Source organism: Ciconia boyciana, chromosome 9 (genome assembly GCF_034638445.1).
Source record: "Ciconia boyciana chromosome 9, ASM3463844v1, whole genome shotgun sequence".
Taxonomy (NCBI): Eukaryota; Metazoa; Chordata; class Aves; order Ciconiiformes; family Ciconiidae; genus Ciconia; species Ciconia boyciana.
In genome coordinates this window covers 34469512-34494434 of record NC_132942.1, presented here as the reverse complement: position 1 = coordinate 34494434, position 24923 = coordinate 34469512, and the positions used below count along the sequence as shown (strand labels likewise).

General features: G+C 39.2%; 3 protein-coding genes across 5 annotated transcripts in view; 2 read left to right on the top strand and 1 right to left on the bottom strand.

Moving 5' to 3' along the window:
- The window catches only part of RHPN2 (rhophilin Rho GTPase binding protein 2), a 30992-nt gene extending 25859 nt beyond the window's left edge, over window positions 1-5133 (top strand). The window contains exons 12-15 of the mRNA XM_072872134.1: window positions 292-368; window positions 1163-1309; window positions 2174-2329; window positions 3627-5133. Of these exons, the coding sequence (XP_072728235.1) occupies window positions 292-368; window positions 1163-1309; window positions 2174-2329; window positions 3627-3878 (632 nt within the window). The 3' untranslated portion in view covers window positions 3879-5133. The remainder of the gene's footprint in view (window positions 1-291; window positions 369-1162; window positions 1310-2173; window positions 2330-3626) is intronic.
- On the bottom strand, window positions 967-10453 carry FAAP24 (FA core complex associated protein 24). 2 transcript variants are annotated; one of them, XR_012044079.1, is made up of 7 exons: window positions 10284-10453; window positions 9507-9658; window positions 8705-8844; window positions 8246-8398; window positions 7417-7605; window positions 4616-4722; window positions 967-1301 (listed from the first exon to the last, which is right to left on the bottom strand). XR_012044079.1 is itself a non-coding variant. In XM_072872138.1 (5 exons), the coding sequence occupies exons 2-5, from the start codon at window positions 9616-9618 to the stop codon at window positions 7363-7365; spliced, it is 648 nt and encodes a 215-aa protein (XP_072728239.1). In that variant the 5' UTR covers window positions 9619-9658; window positions 10284-10452; the 3' UTR covers window positions 6653-7362. The 2 variants fall into 2 exon arrangements, 1 of the variants encoding a protein (XP_072728239.1); XM_072872138.1 differs by lacking the exons at window positions 967-1301; window positions 4616-4722 and having other exon boundaries at window positions 6653-7605; window positions 10284-10452.
- Window positions 10454-10632: 179 nt separating this feature from the next.
- CEP89 (centrosomal protein 89) overlaps window positions 10633-24923 on the top strand; it is a 48325-nt gene continuing 34034 nt past the window's right edge. Inside the window, exons 1-9 of one of the 2 annotated variants that reach the window (XM_072872131.1) lie at window positions 10645-10766; window positions 11315-11395; window positions 12616-12722; window positions 13983-14138; window positions 14761-14962; window positions 16123-16228; window positions 17841-17869; window positions 19095-19149; window positions 20532-20750. In XM_072872131.1, coding sequence (XP_072728232.1) covers window positions 10728-10766; window positions 11315-11395; window positions 12616-12722; window positions 13983-14138; window positions 14761-14962; window positions 16123-16228; window positions 17841-17869; window positions 19095-19149; window positions 20532-20750 — 994 coding nt within the window. In that variant the 5' untranslated portion in view covers window positions 10645-10727. Of the gene's footprint in view, window positions 10767-11314; window positions 11396-12615; window positions 12723-13982; window positions 14139-14760; window positions 14963-16122; window positions 16229-17840; window positions 17870-19094; window positions 19150-20531; window positions 20751-24923 lie in introns of both variants that reach the window. The other variant, XM_072872133.1, reaches the window with a different exon arrangement.

Genomic DNA, 24923 nt, shown 5'->3' with positions numbered 1-24923 from the left:
TTAACTTATTTTTCTTTGAAAAATATTTAAGAGGTGAATAGCATAGTTCTGTTTGGATGGATTGTTTTAAGTTTTCTGTATTGATACTGTGAGCTCTGAAGATATTTTTAAGGCAATTCAGATATTTGTCTTGCACGTTTCCACAAAAATGAGTTTTTTCTACAGCCCTGTAAGAATTCAGGACAAATTTCTATCTAGCTTGGAATGCAAGAAAAATAAATCTGTATGTATTTATGTATTATCTCAACTAATACTTGAGAGAAAATTAATTTGATTTTCATTTTATTTTAGCTAAAACGGAGCACAAAATAGAAACAATTGCTCCTCAGTTTTCCAAGGTGAAAGTTAAAGACTTCTTTCACAGGCTGGTATGTAACATGCTAATGCTGACCGACCTCTGTCATTTTGCTAGCAAGTATAAATTTACTCTAACGTGAGGGAAGGGACATAAGTATTTTAGCCTGAAAAAATGGTCCTGTAGTAACTGGGATTTTGTCAGAAGTCTTTGGAGAGATCACTCCTAGCTTCAGAGGTATAAGTCAACTTGAGACTAGCAAAGAATAAAAGTGCCATTTGTATGTGGCTTTGCACAGCATTCGTTCTTGATAACCTTTATAAAAGTCCCATGAAGTTTCAATAGGTAGTTGCATACAACTTAAAGGCAGGGAGAAACATGTAGTACTTGGAGATGAGCATGCAGAATCTGTAATGTTGCATGCTGCAAAGCCAGTCTCTCAGGTGGCTCTGTCTGTATCGGTGGGCAAAGGGAATTGGGAGTTGCGGTTAGAATCAGAATATGCAACATTTCAGGAATTGATTTATCTCCTCCAAAATGGAGTAATATAGGACCTTAGAGCTTGCTGCAGCCAAAGGATTCTGCACACCTTAATAGAGATCTCGGAACAACTTGGCAGTTGCTCTCATCCCACTTTGAAGTATCACCTAAACAGTCATGAAGTAGGGCTGAGCGCTTCAGGGACACCTTAAACTTCAGGGATAAATCTTGCTGTTCCATTTCAATGGAAGTAATGAAAAGTTAACCTGAGTAAAACCTACATAAGATTAGCTTAAAGCATTATAACTTAAAAAAACATGCTACTTATGAATGCTTACTTATGAATGACAGTAAACCATAATGTGCCTGCTGCTATGTTACCTCCAGGGCCCACTGACAGTGTTTTCAGCCAAGCAGAGATGGACAGCTCCACGTACCATTCATATCCACTATGAAGCAGGAGAGCTAGGATTCAGTCTTAAAGGAGGTTCGCCAGTACAGATTTATTGTCTTGATCCAGTTTGTTCTGCAGCAGTAAGTACATTGGTGCAATATAAGAATTTATCTCCAGACTCTAGCATTACAGTCTTTTAAATGTAACTTTAGCTTGTTCATAGTGGTGTGTGGAGTATTTATTGAGTTCTAGTATACATCAGTAATCATATAATCTGAACACATTTTCAGTGCTGTATACACCTTAGATGTTAGAGTATCTGTATCCCTGACATCACATTAAACTAAAGTTGATTTCTTCCTCTGTTCACACGTAATAGATAAAAAGTCCTAAATAATGAAAGCAAATGTTATTCCCCATTTAATTCAGGAAGTTAGGAGGGATAAATGCTTTAGAAAGTAGCAACAACACTAAGGATTGGGAAGGGAAGGCAAGGTAGCATGTGCCCAAGGAAAAAGAGGGGAAAGAACATATTATTGGCTTCTAATATGTTGTTCTTTTGGGAGGGGGAAAACAAAGGGATAAAGCAGCATGCAGCGATGAGCATAGTTTAGCTATAGGAAAGGCAGAAGCAACCACAGAAGTACAGATAAAAATACTGAAGAAATAGAAGTAAAAACTGGAGAAAATATCTCACGAGGGACGATAGGGTAGCAAAAAACAGGTTTCACTTACTTAAGGAGAAAAGTGAAAAGGACATAAAAAGAGCCAACATTTGAGTATGCCAGAATCACATTTATCAGTGGCAACTCAAATAGGTAATTCGTGTACTTGAAAAAGTTGCATGTTTCTATGTTATGCATACACTTTTGTTCCACATATCTGGCTAGACAATGGTTTTTCCTCTTAGCATCTAAGAGGAAAATGCCTTTAGGGCAGATACTGTATGATGACAAAAACATTTTATAATTCCAGATAATAATCTGTGCAAAATTTTTTGACAGTCGATGGGCCTAAAAGAAGGTGACTACATTGTTTCAGTTGGTGGCATGGATTGCAAGTGGCTTGGAGTGAACGAGGTGCTGGAAAAATTAAAAAATGTGGGAGAGCAGCCCATTGATATTGAGGTTATCAGTTGCCAGGATACAGCAGCATCTATGGTATGTAATGAGGCAAATATGTTTTGCAGATTGGGTACGTGAGTGTTTTCAGTTTCCTGGCTTCGGTCCCTGATTAGTATTTACTTTCATGGAGTCAGATACCCCACTCCACCAGTGAATATGTAAAGCATTCAGGCATGTGTTCAGTTTTAAACAGTGTTTAAATCATCATGATTTAGCAAGCTGGAGTACAGTCTGTATGCATAAGAATGGTTGGGTGGTGGGGTTTTTTGTAGGAGAGCTACTTAGATTAATTGAATTATAAATTCCAGGGCATATTTAACTTCCCCTAACTTGTCCCAGAAGATGAAAATACTACCCTGTTCAGCATTGGAAAAGCCACAGTGAAACAATAATGGAATGAAATAGAACATCCAAGACTATGTGCTTATTTTCTATGCACTGTTAACATAAGTGATCTGTGACTTTTGTATTAGATCCCAGATTAATGTATGGTTTTGTTTTTTTCTTTTATTTTGATAGCCTTTAACTGTCTAGTCAGTTACTAAGCTGCTGTAGAAGCTTTAGACTAAGGAAAAATGATCACAAGATTAAAAAATGTTAAGCTCTAAATAACTTAAACTTATTTGTAGAGTGAGAGAACCTGTAGTTCAGCTAAATCCACTGCTTCATGCTTCTAACATTCCCTGGCAAGCTTAGGCACTGAAGTATTATTGCCTTAGAAGTGATCAAGGTGCTCTTAACTGCTGTTAGGTTTTCTTGTTTTAAGAAGTTGATTTTCCTTATTGAAAATAAGGAGTTGTACACCTGCCATTCCAAACTGCTACTGGAAACAAAAGGCTAGAATATAATCAAATTGCTTCAGGGCACAGCTGAGAAGAGAGAGAAGGCTGTGCCTTTTGGGTATCCCAAAAGAATGTCCTACAGTAGCTCTTGTTGTCATAGTTGCAATCAACATGGAACCTGTCCAAAGACAGGAAAAAGACTCCCCTTCAGAGATTTGTGCAAGAACTACATACTTAAGCTTTGTAGAGAGGTTAGTGTATATATTGTACAGTTATGCTAGAATCCAGTAAATGTGATGTATAACACAACCCATGGAAAAGATTCACAAGTCGCTTTACGCTTTGCATAGTATACCCTTGAGTCTACATGGGCAAAATACCAGAATCACAGCACTCTGAAGGGCCTTGTGTTCAGTTAGTTATGTCATTAGCAGAGACAGCTTGCTGTAGTCTGCCTTGGAAAACTATTTGCACAGTGATCTCTTGTTACCTTCAAAATTTTGACCCATTTTGGGTGACTGATTCTTACAATGCTTCTCTTTTTCCTACAGCATAGTAAGAGTGCAACTTATTCAGTGGGAATGCAGAAGACATACTCCTTAATCTGTTTAGCCATGGAAGAGGATAAGATTGATCAGACCAAGAAAGCCCCACTGAAACTGCCTTTTCTAAGTTGGGGAACTAAAAATAGACAGAAAGCTGCAAGCACCCTCTGCCTTCCTTCAGCTGTGGCTGGAAGTTCTCAGATTAAGAAGAAGCTTTCTCCCTTCACACTTCTGAATACGGAAAGTTCATTGTACTGAATCTTTCAGAAGGATCTGTTAACATGACATTTTTCTTTAAAATGTATATTAAAAATATTGATCAATTTTATCTTTATATATACAAGTACAAATTCAGACAACTGCCATTGACTTCATTTACTGTGTATTGAGCCACTATGAAGGTCAGAGGCTGGCAAAACCTATAAAACTTAAGTATTTGAAGGTTAGAATGAAGTGGTTTGGGAGGTATGCAATAAGTTGTAGATGATAAAATATCTTACATGAGGACTGGATTCCTTTGGAATTTCAAAATACAGTATCATGACTAATTTTTTATAACTGTGATAGATGGGAGTTATTTATTACAAACTTGATGATGCTGCATGCAAAACAATAGGGGACATTAAAGGAGGATTTTGCTGTAAAAGTTTAGAGTCAATAATAAATCACTTAATGCTACTTTAAAGAATTTTCTTAACAAACCACAGGCAAGAGAGAACAACATTATTCAGAGAGACTAGCCTTGTGCCAAGGGGCAGTGTCATGTAGTTGTGGTTTTTACACATAGACATTCTCTTTCTGAGAGCACTAGGTGTATTCTACTGAATAGTTAATTTCATTCTGGAAGAGAATTAGAAGGCTTAGAAGATCTTTTGAACTACAAAAGGCTTTTACTCTGCTCTTTTTCTGATCTAAGTTACATTTTAAATGCCTGCTGATTCAATTGTTAAAAACAGGCTTTATTCCAAACTTGGAATTATTTTAAACCTACTTACCATAGGAGTCTTATCTCTCTGTCTTGATAAAATTGATAGCTGCGGAACAGATCTCAAAACTGACATATTCCAGTATATTGATCAAGAGTACATAAATTGTGGTGATGCTTTAAAATAGGAGAAGAGAAGTGCTTGTGAGTCTAAGTGTCAGAATATTTATTTACTATCACACCAAGTAAAAAACCAAATAGATATGAAATCTTCCTCCCCTTGGAACAATTCATGAGCAAGTATTGGCTATATATATTAAGGCAGGAGACAAAAATATAATTGTGTGAGCATTTCTTTGAGATTCTTCTATTTTCTGCAATTGAAATTAATTGAAAATTGCTAACACTGTAGTGTTAGTTAACATTGTCATCTACAGAGTAGATATATGCTGTTTGATACTCAAAACTTAAAATAAGGGGAAAGTTTGTCTGGGTGTAAACTTTAATGTCATTTATTTTTAGTTTCTTGTGTAATAGGTGTAAATATGTTGATGACACTTATTTAAGAATAAAAATCAGATGCTGCCATTTAGTAGTAGCTTTTGAGTCTGCTACAGTGTGGATGATACATCATAATTTACAGGTTTTCACTATTTACTGTTGGCATACCTCTTGTGTGTTTCTGTAATCTTGCTTACAAAGATCTAAAACTGTCTTTTTAAAAGCTTATATTGTATAATACAAAACTTATAAATTATAGTCTGAAACTGTTAACCTTTATAGGGAAACTCTAGAAATATGTTACATAAGAAGTTGTAAATTACTTGTGACTCATCTATCCTTAGTAGTTATTCTTCATGTGTATTTGTAGTAACAGTTTCTACATACACAAGCAGCAGCAGTCATATACTGATATGCAAGATCCAGCCATACAATATTCTATACAGAAGATTCACTTTGCATGTATGGCTAAAATTACTATCCAGCTAATGAAATCTTTAGCACATGAATCACCCTTCCAGCTCTTCATTTCTCTTAGCCCACTATGATAGTTTTCCTGCAACTATCTTCCCACCTTAGCTGCATGATTAACTACCTTTCCCTTCCCATTATCACACTCACTAGTCCTTGAGGAAAGGTTGGGTTGGGGGTCTTTTTTTATGAAGTGGAGGGGGTCCCCCCTCCACTTCAAGTCAAAGTTTGGCTTCTCACATGCCATACAAGTACATACTTACTATTTTCTGTCAGCTAACTAAAGACTTACTGTACACTGAGTGGTAGCCAACAGCTAACTTAAGGCAAATACTAATTTCACAGCAAGCTCTTGCTCAGACCACATGAGTATTTGTAAGAAGTTTCTATCCACAAGGATATATAGGGCTACTATAAAGCCCTAAAAATAAAGGTTTGCATAGATTAATAGTTCAGCCTATAACTCCATTAGTACTAATTGTTACTATAATTGAACTTTATTTAATGCACTGAACAGATGGCCATTTGAAGTAGTAAAAAGGTGTTTGCCTTGCAACATCACTAGCCACATACCTTTAGCTGTGAAATCCAGTCTCCATAGCAAAGTGACAAAGTCTGAGAGCGAGGGAATGAAATCTGAACAGATTTATGAAGAAGCTTAAGCATTCCCTAGTTGTAAAAAAGTAGTATCTTGTTCTGTAGTTCTGGAAATTCTGATGTTTATTATTCAGTAAATTAAATATTTATGGCCAAATTATATGTTCATCCCAAGTAAGGAATCAATATAAAGAACAGGTCTAAATGCTGTCCACATTAACCCATGGATGAGATTGGTTATGGAGGTGCCAAGGTTCTATCGTTCACTTCTCTTTAGTTTACAAAAAGGAGTTGAAAATCCTGCTCAACTGCCTTCCTCCTGTGATCCAAAACCCAAGTAGTGTGAAAGAAGTTTTGCACACACCTCCTTAATGGGTGCAAAAGGCAATTTTATCCTTACTAAATAGGATAAGAATATAATTTAAAATAAAATGCAAGATGTTGGGAAAACCCATCCTCCTCTCTACAAATAACTCTTGAAGAGATTAATACTGGAAGAACAGGTTGAATTACAAATTTTGATCAAAGTTTCCCATATTATTTTATTTACAGCATATATTATAATTGATATTATAATTAATACATTATAATTGATAATGTGTCAAGATATATTGTAATTGATAATTATCCCCACCTATATTCAAAAGCACAACATGAATTAACCAAGATTTTGGATATTAAGACACAAAGGAATAAGTTTGATTGACAACACCCTGTGAACTGAAAAAGGAACCAGAGAAATAAGTTACTGTAAAGTCAAAGATGTATTCCCGTAGGACTTTCCAAAGGCACTCCAAAGAGTTATAAATGAAAGGTATTACTATAAAGCAATGCATGCTAACTTTTTTAAAGCACTGTAACTCACATTTCCAGTTACTGAGAAGATAACACCACCCACATATTAACAAAGTGTTTATTTCTAGAAGACAAAAGCAAGCAAACAAATTGCTTTTCCATTTTTTTCTGTGGATGCTGAAAGAGACCACTTTCTCTCAGTTTTTTGCACAAGATAGATGCAAAACACTTTACAGCCCTCTTTCCAAGGTGATTTTCACAGCTAAATCTACATGAGCAGAACAGCTGTAAAGCAGCAGTGCAATATCTAGACAATTAGTCAACACCCTCCAGTTGTTACCAAGATTATAGAAATTACGATAATATGTGATTATTAAAACCAAAATTTTATAATTCATAAGAAACAACCAAACAAAAAGTCTTTGTTTTCCAAAACAGCACTACACATGCATGTCAGGAACATAAAAACCTATAAATTTGTTGCGCTACTGTTTGTCCAACTACTACCTCAAGCTCTTTGACAGATGCATTACAAAGCCGGTGGATGCTTCCAAACTGTTGCAGTAAAAGCAGAGCTTTTGTTTTGCCAACTCCTGGAATTTGTTGCACCGTCCGAAACAGTGATGGCTCTGCCAGCTGAGAACACTGTTTGCGAAGAAAGGGGTTACTGTTGTGATCCTTGCTTTGTTCACGGACCTAAAGCAAAACAAAACCGTAAGTGACACTGAGTGCCCTCTACTGGAGCTCTACTTCTGGTTTTTAAAACAGTTTCTTTCATCTCAAGAAGAGTTCAACGCAATCACTAGGAAGTTTTTAAAACGAGCTCCCTCTTTACGTGTGTGCCCTTATTAGGAGTTTTGGTGCAGATCCACAAAGTCTCACTAGGAAACCAGCAGTTTCTTAATACATGAATTAAAACAATTATTTTGTCATCTTTTTGATGCAATCAGAGAAAGGATAAAGGAGAAACAACATAAGAACACAATTTCCCCAGCCTGAGACAAAGCAAAGTCTCAAGTGGGTTTTGACAGCGAACTTAAGTGAGGACTGCCTAATGCTATCCAGTGGCATCTCAGTGCAAGATCACCTTAAAAAAAATCCAGTATCACATTCTTCAACTTTTTTTCTTTGTTCCCAAATAAGCCCTCTTTCCGCTGAACTATACTACCACATTACTGTTGCAGGATATTTATTCCTTACATTCAAACAACAAAATATGTTATGTTCCTTTACGATCACAGGTATTCTTTCTGAAATGAGTGATGATTGTGGGAAAACAGGTAATTCTCATGTCTCATATTTTAATAAGTGTTTGTCCACGAACATAGAAACTTACTAGCTGAGTAATAAGTTGAGAAGCTTCTCCTTGATTTGCCACAGGAAGCAACACCATTCCAAGTTCTAGCACAACAAGCTTTTGTACTGCTAAGAAGTACTGGTCACTTATTTGGGTTCTCTCCACAATTACAATTCCCCCAAGACTTCTGGCCTGTATTGGAAGGAAAAAAGAAGAGCAGAGCTTCTTAATGACAAGCTGATGCAATGCAACAGAGAGCAAACTTCCGTCAAGTATGAGCTGCCTGAAAGCAAATCAGAGGAAGAATAGAAGTTGCACCAACAGTACTGAGGTTTAATACAGCATTATACACAGATGCGTAATTTTTCAGTTTTCAGGTGGAAATTATCACAAAAGTTTAGCTCCACTAGAACTGAAAAATAACACAAGACGAATGTTTTCAGAAGCATGGAATAAACAAGTACCAATTTAAAACTTTTCTCTTTATGTAGTACTTACATTTCTAAACCGAACCAATCTTCGTTTGAATTCATCCCCTGCAACCAAATCTGCTTCAGAAATATATAAAATGCAAGTTCTGTTTGAAAGATGAAAATCCACAAGTCCCAAACCATCTTCAAAGATGAGTCTAATTTTCCCTTAAGGTGAGATGATTGTTAAAAATAAAAAACACAGTAGTTTAAAAAAATATATATACTAATAATTACTTCACAGCACAACCTTCCTAATGTGTCAATAATCCTAGTGACTTGACAATGAACTTCATATTCTTTAAAAGCCTTTATTCTCTTCAAGCAAAACTGGTACAAGCAACCCAAAGTACTGTATGATGCCTTTAGTAATGCCATTAATAGCACCTTCAAACTACAGATTTGAAAGTGCTATAGCTTCTCAGTAAACTCTGGACTTGAGCAAAAACATCACATGCTATTCTGAAAGGATCATCTCAATTTAGTTTGCTGTGCCAACTGATGATAGCACAGTCCTAGTATCCATGTAAATTCAAGGGACTTCAGTGGAGGTGCATATTCACAATAGCCCCACTGCTGTGGTTCCCAAGAAGCAGATACTTCTGCTTCTTCTGTACAGTGCTCAGCACCTATGCAAATGACAGAACTGATCACATAGATACATGATAGTCAAATAGGAATTTTCAGCCTGCTAACATAGGCTGTACCACAAATATGGGACCAGTCAGGCAGAGAGTAAAGCATATTCCAGCCAAGCTTAACAATACTGGGTGATAGAGGGGAATGCTTTGCCTGAATTGTTTTTCTTCTTCCAATTTGTTTGTGCTTACCTTGTAGCCTTTGGGCTATCTCTGACCCTCTCCACTTCTCATTTCCAATCACATGCCCATAAGGGACAACAATAGATCCTGCTGTCACAGGAAAGTTTGCTTTCGTTGTCATCAGACCTCCTTTAAATCTTTAATTCAGTAGCAGTTACACCCTAGAAAGAAATGTGGGAGAGATATTAACATGTTTCATAAACCTGTTCCAAACTTAATTTTATGATTAAAATTTGTAAGATGGAATACTCTGGAAGACACACTATCTCCTCTCCAAAGCTACCTTACAGTTACAGTTAACATATGAAAATTGGTAAGCAACTCTACTTGAATACAGGCTGTTGGCTTGCAAATTCTACTCCTACCTTTGCCAGTCAATCTGAAAAACACCTGCATTAAGACACACAGATGGTAAAAAAAAAAAAGCACACCACATTTTCTATGCCTTCATCCACCCTTGCTGGAAGAAAGTCTGCTTCAATTACAAAGCTGACTCCAGAGGCACCTCCAGCCCTTAACTGGCAGAAGTCTCCAGACAGATTATTAGAAGGTAGTTGCTGGGAGAGATTATTTTCAGGTTTGCCAGGTTTATGCGTTGTTCTGACTTTAGAGGGAAACGGGAGCCTTTGAGGCTAAGGCACGATTTAAGGAGAAGAGCCAAAGACCAGCCGGTACGCAAACACCACCACCCTGAGCCACATCCTGCAGCCCGCCCCGTAGCGGGGGCCCGGTCTGAGAGGAGCAGAGGACGGCCCCAAGGGCGGCGGCCGCCGGTCCACCGCTGACCTGCCCAGAAGAGGTTGAGCTCCGTCCCGAGAGCCTCGACCTTTCGTGGTCGCAGTCTCTCCTCCGGAGACCACACAGGGCACAGCGGAGTCCAGCCGGGCAGGAGACCGCGCCAACCCCTCAGGAGAGGCGTCGCCTCACAACTGCCAGACGAACAGCCCGCCTCAGAGCGCGCGCCTGGCTGACAGCGGCGGCCGCAAATAGGAAGCGAGAGCTCTGCCGCCCGTGAGCGAATGAGGAGGCGGGATGGGGCAGGTCTCGCCACTGGTAGGTTGCTAAGGCCGGAGAAGGGGTGAGTAAGACGCGTGCTGATTGGGGAAGCGCAAACCCCCAGCAAATCCGCCGCGCCGTTGTTACAAGGCGGCTCGCGACGGGGGAAGCGTCCGAAGCGGGGAGAAAGTAGTCGGGAGGCGGTGGCAGAGACCCGTCCCCTACCCGGTCCCGATGGCGTTTAGTTTCAGGAGAGGCCGGCAGGGCCCCTTCGTGAGTATCGCCCCGTCCAGGGCAGGTCTCTGTCCCCGTGAAGCAGGGCCAGCGGGGGAGGCGGGGGGCCGTGCCCGGGCGGGACGAGCGGAGGCCCCCAGGGAAGGCGGCTGCGCCCTGCGGTTGACGCCGGAGAACGCTGAGGAGTTTGAAGTGAAAAACGGGGAGAAAAATAAATTCTAAGCACAGAAAAGGAGGTGTCCGGAGGCCGGGTGCTGGTGCTGTCCTTTCCCTCCTCTTAGGCCTGCCCGTCTTCTCTAGATAAACACCCGGCTCTGGCGGGGCGGGGGAGGTGTTCCCGGCGCCCTTCCCCTCCAGTGAGGCCTCTGGGTATTGGCGGGGGCTGGAGCCCCCAGAGTGGAAGAGCAGCTCGCTCGCTTCCAGCGCTTGGTGAGGTGATCCTCGAAGTACATGTTCACTGCTGTTAAGTGAACTGGTAAAAGTTCACAGCGAAAGTGTAGAGCAGCCAAGGGTTGTAGGATTGTCAGCAATGGTGTGGGTATTATCTTTTAACCTACTTGAAGTAATTGAAGTTTTTTTAATATTAGAATGAAAAGAAAGTATTGATCTTCTGTTGTTGTCTTTTACTGTGGGATGACAGCATCCTTTTGCCTCAGCTGTATTCCCTGGTAATTATAATAAGACATCTACAATCAACAGCCTTTAGTAAACAAAATTGTGCATGCCAGACTGACTTCCAGAATTAAGGAGCAGTGCATTTGCAAGACGAGACCAAGTAAAATGACAGTCTTTGTAATGCACCATTTAGTTATTTGATGCGGCTTCCTGTAAAGACAGAAATATTTCCCAGTTTGCCTGTTCATTATCCTGTTGGAGAAGCCAATTAAAGGATAATTGCAAAAAAAAAAAAAAATCTCTGTAGCAGGAATAGCAGAAACTTAGCCTGTTTTACTCCATAAAAAAGTAACATCTGTCTGAAGGTGATGGACTTTATTATGACATAGTATTTTCTGATGCCTAGAGAGAGGACAAGAGGCAATGGGCACAAACTCAAACACAGAAAATTAAACTTAATAATAATTAAAAAAAATACTGTGAGGGTGGTCCAACACTGGAACAGGTTGCCCAGGGAGGCTGTGGAGTCTCCACCCTTGGAGATGCTCAAAACCCGACTGGACAGGATCCCGAGCAACCCTCTCTAGTTGACCCTGCTTTGAGCAGGGACTTGGAGTAGACAATCCCCAGAGCTCCCTTCCAACCTCAACCATTATGTGACTCCATTCAAAGTACTCTTGTAGGGAACTCTGGTCCCAGTTTTTCTGAGCTGGTATTTAATGTTATCCTTTTAAAAAAATTGTTGCGTTTGCTGATAAAAATGCATTAGGATTATTTTTTTTATTCACACTGAACCTTTGACTGCAAAACTTGTTTAGTGGTAGTTTTTTCTTCCATCTCATACTGCTGTGACTGAGGATTACTTCTGACTGACAGACTCTTTCTACACTAATATTGTTACTCTGAAGCAAGGTTCAAATATTTTGAAAAAAGTTATTTTCTAGTATTCCTTTTTTCTTGTATATATACAGGAAAAAACCAAACTTGAGTAAGTTAAAATTCTGTTTTTGCAGATTATGGTATAGTGGGTGGAGTACCTACATTCATGGGTCTTATGTGAATACATTTCTAACCTTCATTAGCAGCTGTTCGTACATATTAAAAAGTTAAACTTGGAACCATTTCAAGTCTTCTGTTTACATTAATTGCATGCAATTGTTCTTCTCTTTTATATTATTTTGCATTGGTAGTTTTTGTGCATGTTCAATTCTGTGGGGTTTTTTGTTGTGATCCTTAAAGTCATTGTCAACTAATTTTATTTTGAATTGTTTAGAAACATATAGCTCATGGCCTGGTCCCTGCCGCTACCATAGCTCCTAAACCTGCAGTTCCCCGAACCCCTCCCCCTCGTAGTCCAAACCCTTCTCCAGAAAGGCCCAGGTAGGTTTTGATTTTTTTTTTTGTGTTTCATCAACTACAATAGCATACTAGAAAAGCATGATTAGAAGAATTGCATGTCCTTGCTGCAGTATTTACATAAACCTTTTAATAAATAGAATATGTTTTTAATTGGGGCAGTTCCCTTCTTTGAACTTCAAAGATATCTATTTTTCTCCCACTCCTAAGCATGCTAAATAATTAGGACAATGACCATGATGAATATGTAACTTATTATAAATCTGAGTCAATTAAAGACAAATGGACTATTTAAAGTTAGAGCCATTTTTAATTTGGCTGGTAGAGTGTAGGACTGTAGCAGTACTAGTACTGTGAGTCAGGAAATTTTAACTCATTAGAAAAGCATAAATTAAATGTTACTAACATACCATTTTATTGCATATTAAAAAAAGCAGGGACTTAAGAAACTGGCATGTAAACCCATGTTGGATTAGATTTTAATTAGCTATACAGGCAAGTTACATAAAGAGAAAATACAATTATTTTTCTTTTTCATTTGTAGTTTCTTACAGTTTTTATTTTATGTTTTCTCTATGTTTAGTTCAATTCTGGTTTTTGTGGTCTTTCTAATGACTGTAACATTCCTACTTAATCCTTGTTCATTTCTTCTTCCTTTTTGACCTCCAGTTGTTGTCATTCCTGTTTCAGTCCTCACCATTTCTCTCCTTTAATCTTTGTTCCTACTTGTTTTTTTCTCTTCATCTTACCCTTCTCTATACTCCGCAGCATCCCACAAGTAGGCACTTCTATCTACTTACACTTGCCCTAGTTTGCAATGTGCCAGCATTTATTAACAGCTTCAGAGTCATCAGTAAAAGGTTCAGAGTAGGGAATAATGGAAACTAGGAAACAAAACAGCAGAACGTGTAACACTTTTTCAACACAATGCCAGGTAGTATTGTTATGGCTAAAGTGAATGCTAAGTAAATTATCGATGTCAATTTTGGGAATGTAACTCAGTATATTCCATGATTTTCATGCATGTGATTTGGGAAAACCGATAGGTATTGTACTTTACTCTTAGATAGCTGCATTATGATAGCTTGCCCAGTTTTGTGCTTTACTTTGGGAGTTAATAGTTTATAACCAGTCCCTTAGCACTTTCAGTGGTGTTTATGCTTGTTAACTGTGAACTTTTTGCTTTGCTTAAATAGTGAAGACATTTTGCAATGGAAAAAAATATAAAATGTGGAGCACAAAGACATCAGTATTGTTTCATTGCTTTATTCTGTTCTCTTCCAGATCTGCTCTAGCAGCAGCTATCCTTGCAACAACACTAACAGGGCGCACTGTTGCTATTCCTCAGCCTCGGCAGCGATCACTTTCTGAAAGTGATTCCACCTGTGTGGAACAAGAATGTTTTGAACCATATGCAACAGTCACAGAGCTCAGAATGGGGTAGTGTATACTTTCTGTTTTGATGTCTTGTATTGGAAATAGAATCTGTCAATGTTATAATTTTACTGAACAGTTACAGCAAACTAATTCAACTCCTGGTGTTATAGCCACTTACTTTTTTCTCACCACATCATAAATTGGGTCTGAAGCATCTACAATCCTTATTCCATTTCTCATGAAGTGATGTCATGCATACAGTCTTCAGAGAGGGAGATTTAGATTGTACAGCAGTCACAAGTAAAAACATGCATTATTTCTGCCAAATGATGATCAATTATACAAACAGTTAATCACTGAGGAATCCTCTGAATATCTGAAAGATATTTCCTTTGTGCTAAATATTATTTCAGACTCTTCTTTTGGTAGAATAAGCAACCTTCTATCTCTAATCTGGCATTTTCTTTAAGGTAGAAAAGAAAATGTAGCTCCAGTGTTAACTGTCTATTTTAAAACATACACATAGGCTAGATTCCTTGTTTGCAGCTAACAGAAGCTTAGGTGTCTGTGTTGGCTGTTTAGACTTGTGTATATTCTAAGACTGATGGTTCTACTTTACTAGTGTTTCTTTTTTTTGAAGAGTAAGCAACACTGAAACAGACTTTAAACTGCTTTCTACTTGCAGGCGCAACTGGAAACTTGATGGTAGTGACAGATCTCCTGTACAGTCCCTGGAAATATCAGGCAATTATTGTGAGGATGAGGATATGGATACCTATCTTTCAGATGCTGATAAAGAAGCAGAGTCCAGCTGTCAGAGTAATGAGAAAAGGGGAGAAAGCTTTAGCACCAATGCTATTTATGCTGTTCCCTGCAAAAATAAAAAGGTAGGATTTTAAAATGTGTTAATTCCTTTACCATGTTTTAATGTATTAATGCAAATATTAAATATTTCTAAGGCTTTTCATTCTCATCTTACTCTTTAGACATTTATTCAATTTTTATTTCACATGCTTCTTTTTGTGGTTCATTTACTCCTATGCGAGTTAGGTTTGTTTGTTGATCCTCACAGATTCCATATCTCTGATTATTAGGAGCCTTTTCTTATTAGGAAAACACTGGTATTGTGTATAATTCTTGTGCATAGTTTAGTCTGTAAGATGTCCAATATTTTGTTGAGCGTGATACTTACATAGTAGATTATTTGTTAAAAGCACTAGGAACTTTACTTTTACAAACGGTGAAAGCTTAATTATTGATTCAGTATTGTGCTAATGAGCAGAGACCTATATAGAGACAGGGAGATTCAGAACCAAACAAAATAAATTACCTTGTGGTCTTGAAGACTAGTGGATTTTTCTGTTACAGGTTTGGATTGTCTTAACCAGCAATGAGCAGGTTAATACTCCTAAGGGACATTTAAAGTTCAGTTTGCATCTCTGTCCAAAATGATACAAAAATTTAACAAACAGGAAGAAGTGACTGAGTAGTAAAGAGGCAATAAAATGCTACGTATGTGAAAGAAATCAGAAAACACCCCTAGGTGAAGAGATAGTAGTCAGTAAGAGGAAGGGAGGAAAAAAAAGGGAGCGGAATATGTGGGATACTGGTATACAATCAACAGGGGAAAAACAGCAGAGGTAATGTTAAAACTTATTCATGAATCCCTTAGTGCTGTGATATAGTAGATAAATGGTTGATCTTTTATTAAGAGCAAGTTTAGATACAACACAGAACAAGCAAATGTAGGATAATTTCACAGACTCTTGTGACTGAATAAGGTGATAGGGAGTATTGTCCCTGTGAACTAAATGACTTTCATAGTTTCCTACCTCCTGTTGATAATTTTAAGGTTTAGACTTTATTTACATAAAGTCCTAAAACAAAAAAAGTATGTCTTATCATTTATTATCTTAAAATATTGGCGTACAATTCTGAATGTGACTGGGACATTAGTACGCTAAAGGTTTTATACAGATATCAAGACATGTAGGCTATTTTAACAGTGTTATCATAATTTAGATAGGCTTGTCTTATTTTTACATAGGAAGAGTTTCCACTATCTCCTAGTACTAATGCTGACAAGAAAGAGGTGCCTTCTCATGAAACTGAGTTTCAGGTGCTGGTGGATGAGTCAAACGTGCAAATAGAAGGTAAACAAACAAACTTTAGTCAAAATGCTGTACCTTTTAATACCATGGGGAAAAATAATTTTTGAATAAAATAAATTTAATACTATATGATAATGATGTATTCCTGTTTTCATTTTTTTTTAAAGGGTAATGGAAGAAATGCTACTAAATACCTAGCTTTTTCTAGTAGTCACAGAAAATTAAAAATCTAGATAAAGAGGGAAGATTGGTCTATAGTCACTGTATAACTGAAAATCCTAAATATCCACTATCAGTCAGTGTAAAAAGGGGCAGGGGGGGAAGTTTTGTGAACTCTTTGTCTTGTCTAGTACAGTCATTCTCTACTATGTTTCTGTTGATATATGTGCCAGAATCCATCCAGTTTATACTCTGGAAACTACTGGAGTGTTACTGTGCTCAAAAAATGGAAAAAAGTAGAAACTACCAATGTTAAAAAAAAGCTGGAGAGATAGAAGAAAACACTTCTAATCAGTCATTTTTCTTGGATAAAAAAATGTAATGTCTGAAAATCATCAGTAAGAACTTTTTAAATAATCAAATGGCATGACACTGGGATTCTTTATCCTTTCTACAGAAGTTGTATTGTTCTTGCTGTCTTTTAAGGTCTGGGCCTTAAAATTGTACATCAGGTCACACAGGAAGGTTCTGACAGAATAGGGAGCTGAACATGATCATCAGTCTCAGGTTATCACCCTAAGCTCTGAACTGTCAAGCTTCACAAATCATTTTTTTGCAATAAATAATTTCATTGGATCAGGGACATTCGGTTCATAACTGGACCAAAGCTATTTCAGAAGGTTCAGAAGAATATTAAGCTATTGTCTTGTAATGGTAGAATACCATGGAGAAAAAAATATGACAAGAGAGCAAGACCAATCTACCTGCATAGGAGTTTTATTGTATAATTGTCTTGTCCATTATTTTAAAATCAAGAAAATGGGAAATCAGAATTTGTTCCAGAGCTCTGAAATGCAGTTTTTACAGAGGATGGCAGCACTCTCGTAGCTATTGGATAGGAAAGAGAAGCAAAACTGAGTCCATTTTGAAAAATCTTTGTCTTTCTAAGTTTTATTCATGTTGGATCCCAGTGTTGTTTCAATATTATTTCAGTAGAGAACAATATCCGGAAAGAATGGGTTGCTTTGATAAAACCATTTGGGAAGTTGATGCATTAAATTGAAAAAAATAGGGTGTATAAACAGTTTCTAATCCCTCTTCTATGTAGTAAGCGTTGCAGATCTTGGAAGCTGTCAGATTTGCACTTGCCTTGTTCAGAGATGCAATAGGATTCAAGCCCAGTAAAATAAATGAAAATACTTCATTTGTCCTTTACTCAAATTCTAAAAGAATAGTGGAAGACAACAATACAACTTCATTTCTTCCGTAGTTGCATCTAAACAGTGTGAGGTAAAGTAAGGTCTCAGTATCCTGACACACCATGAAAGAGATAATGGAAAGCTAGTGATCTAATTTGTGGGTTTGGGAGGACTTTCTTACATTTATTTGCAGTATATAATATGTGTACTTACATATCCATATGAACCTTTATCATTTATGGACTTACAAATACTTTTGTTTTTAATTGACTGAAAGATCTGTTTTTCTTTAACAGAAGACCAACGTCTTGGCTTGAATTTAAAGGTAGGACTTACATTAAGGTTAATTTGTGATGCATTTTGGGAAAAAGGGTGTTATAAAGAGCTGATAGTTTACAGTCACTTAAAAGAAAACTAATTCATTGCTGCTAGGGAATCTTTTTTCTTTTAGAGTACAAGGATGGCTAATCATTCCTTTTGAAAAATACTACTGTACAGGTAAATAGGCCATACAAAAGTTGGTTGGTGGTTTTTGTTTGTGTGTGGTTTGTGGTTTGTTTTTTTTTTTTTTAATACATCTTCTGTTGTTCCTCATGTGAAAGAAAGAAACCGAGAGTGGGAGACATCATATTATAGCAAGAGATAGCTCTTACTGATAATTTTCAAATTCTGAGCCTGGCTTCACAAGATTTTTATCTACTTCACCAGCTGGGCCCATCTGATTGCTTTCATAAGCTTGAAAAAGAACACCCAAAAGTTTAGTTTCTCAGATCAACTTGCTGGAATATTATTTACAAAAATGGTCAGTTCTTCCATTGTTAACATCACTTTTTTTCTTCAAGTTCTGGACCACACATATTTTCTTTTGAAATTGTTCTTGAGTTTTGACTCATTTAGTCATCAGTGTCTTGGTATGTTAAATTACATGACATCATATCCTTACAGAACATCACTGCTGTTTGATAAAAAAATGGAGAAAGTTTGTATATAAATCATGTTCACCTCAAGTAAATATATAGTATAAATCTGGCCTGTAGTTCTTTGCTGATGAAAGACCCTCCTGAAATGTAAAGATAGGTACTTTTTTTTTTAACAGCAAAGGGAGAATAAATACATTTTAATTTATTAGCTGATTCCCAGTTAGGGACTGACAGTTCATATCATAATTGACTATTCTAAAGTTATATTTTATACAAACTAACAAGTGGGAGAAATATCCATCCTTTTTTTAAGCTTTATGTTTATGTAACTTTTATGTCAGCCATAAAATTGTTTTGAGAACTATACATCTCTGACAACTAAAGAAAATGTTAACAGTTTCAAGTGTCCACAAGTGACTGATGGCAGTGATAAGTGACAAAATGATGTCACAATGGGTAAATGACAAGTCATATATTGTCAGTAGCAAATCCAACCTTAAATTTTGTTGATATAAAAGAAACAGCTTCAAAAGGTTTGTTTCTTAAGTTCTGCAACAGTGATGCTGTTCAGAGTACTTCAGAAAGGATAACTGTTAAAGCAAATTGTCTCATTTTTTATTTCTCTGCTAGGAAGAAAAATCATTAGCTGAAAATCTAATACGTGAAAAGCCTCCGCCATCACCAGGTACTTCTGATTTTTCAATGACTTTACTACAAATCTTCACTTTAATAATATGCATATGTATATAAAAATACATTTTCCTGCTTGTATTGTCTAAGCCTAATTTGGGGGGGGGGGGGGGGGAGTATTTCTCCTGTACAGGAGAGGAGAAAGTGCTGAATGCTCTGTGACATGTATAAAAACAATAGTTCCAGGCTTCTTATGTTAGGTGTTTTAGACTAGGTTTTATTTTCCAATCTGAGTGACTTTTGAAGTCTTAAGTAAATGATTGTGAAATGATGTAATGAAATTAAAGTCACACTGGAACTCTCCAATCCCTTAAGTTTCATCTACACTAGAGGATGTTACCATTATTAAGTATCGCATTTCAACTGAAGTGGTAAACATACAGTGATATGAGATATGTGGTCTGCCTTCAGCTAGTGCCTTATTTGTATGTTATTGCATCCACATAACAATTCCAGGCACAGCACCTCTGAACTTTGTGTGTTGCATGGATGGGATATGTGCCCATCACGAGTTCCTGGGTTTTTGTGTATTGTGTATTTCTGTGCTGTCCAAGTATCTTATGCCTTCTCACAGGAAGTTAACAGTGACCATAAACACCTGAAGCTGTTATATGTCATCAATAATAGAGATAGCTCTGTATTTCAAAACCAATTCTTGGGTTTCGTATATATCCTATACTAAGGAACCATTCTGTACTAAGTTATATTCACGCCTGTATGCTGTTAGATTATGCTGGCTCTTAAAAGTCCAACAGTAAGGGTAAAATCTCAGCCTTCATTTTAACAGGTAAACTGTTTAGCCCATACCGATTAAAAGAAAAATTTGTAAGTGTGATCCATTATTACTGATGCAACAATATATGCACGATTTTGCAGATGATCTAAAATTTTATTTTTCTAAGGACTGTTAAGTAACTTCTGTTCAGTAACAGATCATTGAAGCTGATTCCCATGTTCAGTGGGAAGGAGGGTAAAGCTTTCATTACACAGGTGATTAAAATAAGAATGGGGCAAGAAGACTGACTAGTCCATGCAGGGCACATACACTTCGCTTACTGCAGTGGATATTTCTGTCTCACCTCTCTAGTCACCCATGCTAGGGAGAGGGAGATCTGCTGACGCTTTCTTTGCCCTTTAAGGAAGGAATGTTTTCAGTGTCTGAGAGAAAAGATGGGAACTTGTGGCCACTCCACTATATAGCTCTCTTTCCAAATCCACTTTTTTCTTTCTCTCCAGCGTTATCTTCTGGGAGCCATGAGCTGATTTATAAAGTATCATTCATACATAATGCTAATATTAAAAAAAAGGATTATAATTTGCTGAAACTTGTATTCAAGTCTGAATACCATTTAAATACCTTGTACTGTGGCATTACAGATGTGTCTATTCGGGCAAGGCAAGCACGGGAAAATGTGACTAAAGAAAAATTCAGAGAACTAAAACAAGAAAACTGGGCTCTGAACAAGGCATACCAGGCTATGGTCCAACAATTTGAGGGAACAAAACAGCAAGTGGAAGAACAGCAATTAAAGCTGAAGAGACTAGAACAGGAAAACAGAAAACTTCAAGAAGCTGCAGAGAAGTCACACAGAGAAGGTGGGAGGAACATATAAGCTATTCTGTAGTTATCTTTTTTGATTTTTCTAATTTCTTACAACCTATTCCTGCAGTAGTAGGTTTCCACTTGATTTGAGCAAGTATCTATGCAGAAGTAGTTTCTGAACAGTATTTTCTACATTTGTAGAAATTTTTTAAAGGAATACTTACATAGAATTGTTTAGGTTGGAAAAGACCTTTAAGATCGAGTCCAACCATTAACCTAGCACTGCTAACTCCACCACTAAACCATGTCCCTAAGCACCACATCTATATGTCTTTCAAATATCCCCAGGGATGGTGACTCAACCACTTCCCTGGGCAGCCTGTTCCAATGCTTGACAACCCTTTCAGTGAAGACATTTTTCCTAATATCCAATCTAAACCTCCTCTGGCACAACTTGAGGCTGTTTCCTCTTGTCCTATCACTTGTTACTTGGGGAGAAGAGACTGACCCCCACCTCTCTACAACCTCCTTTCAGGTAGTTGTAGAGAGTGATAAGGTCTCCCCTCAGCCTCCTTTTCTCCAGGCCAAACAACCCCAGTTCCCTCAGCCACTCCTCATAAGACTTGTTCTCCAGACCCTTCACCAGCTTCATTGCCCTTCTCTGGACATGCTCCAGCACCTCAGTGTCTCTCTTGTAGTGAGGGGCCCAAGACTGAACACAGTATTCGAGGTGCAGCCTCACCAGTGTTAAGTACAGGGGGACAATCACTTCCCTAGTCCTGCTGGCCACACTATTTCTGATACAAGCCAGGATGCTATTGGCCTTCTTGGCCACCTGGGCACACTGCTGGCTCATATTCAGGCAGCTGTCAACCAACACCCCCAGGCCCTTTTCTGCCAGGCAGCTTTCCAGCCACTCTTCCCCAAGCGTTGCATGGGGTTGTTGTGGCCCAAGTGCAGGACCTTGCACTTGGCCTTGTTGAACCCCATACAATTGGCCCCAGACCATTGATCCAGCCTGTCCAGGTCCCTCTGCAGAGCCTTCCTACCCTCAATCAGATCAACACTCCTGCACAACTTGGTGTCGTCTGCAGACTTACTGAGGGTGCACTGGATCCCTTCGTCCAGATCATTGATAAAGGTATTAAACAGAACTGGCCCCAATACTGAGCCCTGGGGAACACCACTTGTGACCGGCCACCAATTGGATTTAACTCCATTCACCACCACTCTTTGGGCCCGGCCATCCAGCCAGTTCTTTACCCAGTGAAATGGTGTCAAAGGCTTTACTAAAGTCTAGGTAGACAACACCCACAGCCTTTCCCTCATCCACTAAGCAGGTGACCTTGTCGTAGAAGGAGATCAGGTTAGTCAAGCAGGACCTGCCTTTCATAAACCCATGCTGACTGGGCCTGATCACCTCGTTGTCCTGTACGTGCTGCATGATGGCACTCAAGATGATCTGCTCCATAACCACCTCCGACACCAAGGTCAGACTGAGTAGTTCCCCGGGTCCTCCTTCTGGCCCTTCTTGTAGATGGGTGTCACATTAGCTAATCTCCAGTCCACTGGGGCCTCCCCGGTTAGCCAGGACTGCTGATAAAGGATGGAAAGCAGCTTGGTGAGCACTTCCGCCAGCTCCCTCAGTACCCTCGGATGGATCCCATCCGGCCCCATAGACTTGTGTGTGTCTAAGTGGTGTAGCAGGTCGCTAACCATTTCCCCTTGGATTATGGGGGCTTCATTCTGCTCCCCATCCCTGTCTTCCACTTCAGGGGGCTGGGTACCCAGAGAACAACTGGTCTTACTATTAAAGACTGAGGCAAAGAAGGCATTAAGTACCTCAGCCTTTTCCTTATCCTTTGTCACTATGTTTCCCCCCGTATCCAATAAAGGATGGAAATTCTCCTTAGCCCTCCTTTTGTTGCTAATGTATTTATAGAAACATTTTTATTGTCTTTTACAGCAGTAGCCAGATTAAGTTCTAATTGGGCTTTGGCCCTTCTAATTTTCTCTCTACATAACCTTATGACATCCTTGTAGTCCTCCTGAGTTGCCTGCCCCTTCTTCCAAAGGTCATAAACTCTCCTTTTTTTCCTGAGTTCCAGCCAAAGCTGTCTGTTCAACCAGGCTGGTCTTCTTCCCCGCCGGCTCGTCTTTCAGCACATGGGGACAGCCTGCTCCTGCGCCTTTAAGATTTCCCTCTTGAAGAATGTCCAGCCTTCCTGGACTCCTTTCCATTCAGGACTGCCTCCCAAGGGACTCTGTCAACCAGTCTCCTAAATAGACCAAAGTATGCCCTCTGGAAGTTCAAGGTAGCAGTTCTGCTGACCCCCCTTCCTTAATTCTCCAGGAATCAAAAGCTCTATCATTTTGTGATCGCTGTGCCCAAGACAGTCTCCAACCGTCACATCACCCACAAGTCCTTCTCTGTTCACAAACAACAGATCCAGTGGGGCCCCTTCCCTAGTTGGCTCACTCACCAGCTGTGTCAGGAAGTTATCTGCCACACGCTCCAGGAACCTCCGAGACTGTTTCCTTTCTGCTGTATTGTATTTCCACAGACATCTAGTAAGTTGAAGTCCCCCACGAGAACAAGGGCTAGCGATTGTGAGACTTCTCCCAGCTGCTTATAAAATATTTTGTCTGCCTCTTTGTTCTTTGTTGGGTGGTCTATAGCAGACTCACACCATGGTATTGGCCTTGTTGGCCTTCCCCCTGATTCTTACCCATAGACACTCAACCCTATCATCACCCTCATTAAGCTCTAGACAATCAAAACACTCCCCAACATGAAGGGCTACCCCACCGCCTCTCCTTCCTTGCCTATCTCTTCTGAAGAGTTTATAGCCATCCATTGTAGCACTCCAGTTGTGCAAGTCATCCCACCCTGTTTCTGTGATGGCAACTATATCACAGTTTTCCTGCTGCACAATGGCTTCTGGCTCCTCCTGTTTGTTGCCCATGCTGTGGGCATTGGTGTAGATGCACTTCAGTTGTGCTGTTGATCCTGTCACCTTTTTGGGGGGGAGAAGCCCTGATTCCTGTGTGACCATTCTCAGGCGCTTCTGTGGTTTCTAACACATCCATAACCCTTTCGTCTTCACTGCCGCACAGATGTCCATCTCCTGCCTCCACTGAGACAGCAGACCGAAGGACCTCACTAGCACACTGTCCCTCAAACATTGGCACACCACTCTCAGGCTTATCTCTAGTGAGCCTGGTTTTATCCCTTTCCCCCTTCAAATCTAGTTTAAAGCTCTTTCAATGAGCCCTGCTAACTCCTGTACAAAGATCCTTTTCCCCCTTTGAGAAAGGTGTACCCTGTCTGTCGCCAGCAGGCCTGGTGTCATGTAGACAAACCCATGATCAAAAAACCCAGAATTCTGCTGGTGACACCAGGCTCGGAGCCAGGTATTGATCTGCTCTTCCTGGTTTTTCCCTTATCATTCCCTGCAACTGGAAGGATAGGAGGGGGACACTACTTGTGCTCTTGATGCCTTAACCAGTCATCCCAAGGCCCTGAAGTCTCTCTTGATTGTCCTCAGACTTCTAGTTGCAGCTTCATCATTGCCTACCTGAAAGATCAATAACGGATAATAATCTGAGGGCTGTACCAGGGTAGGAAGTTTTCTCTTCACATCTTTCACCTGGGCCCCAAGGAGGCAGCAGACTTCCCTAAGAAGTGGGTCCGGTCTGCCTATTGGGCCTTCTATTCCCTTCAGAAGGAGTCTCCCTATGACAATGACCCGTCTTTTTTTTCTTTATGGAAGCAGTTTTGATGCAGGGTGTAGGCCGACTTAACCTTGGCAACACCTCCAAGCTAGATGAACCATCATCCTCATTATTGTTCGGTTCCACTTGCAGAGCCTCATACCTATTATGCAAGGCCACCGGGGAAGGTGGGGTAGTCACAGAGGAGATGTGCCTGCTGCGCCGGGCAGAAACTTGTTGCCATTGACCCCATCCCTTAAGTTACTATGTTCAGCCAGGCGGAGCAAGGATAGGGAATCCTCCGTATCATGTGTCCTCTCTGCCTGTTGGGCCTGTCTCAGGGAAGGTAGGGTGCGATTCCATGATCGTGAAAAAAAATTACTTGGTTGTTTGAAATTTAATGGGTTTTTTTGTTAGTAATTTTTCATGGGATTATTCCATTACAGTATTTTGAGAGAAGTTCTCTTATGATTCTAGCTTATTGAGGGTTTTTTTTCCTTACATTTAACAAA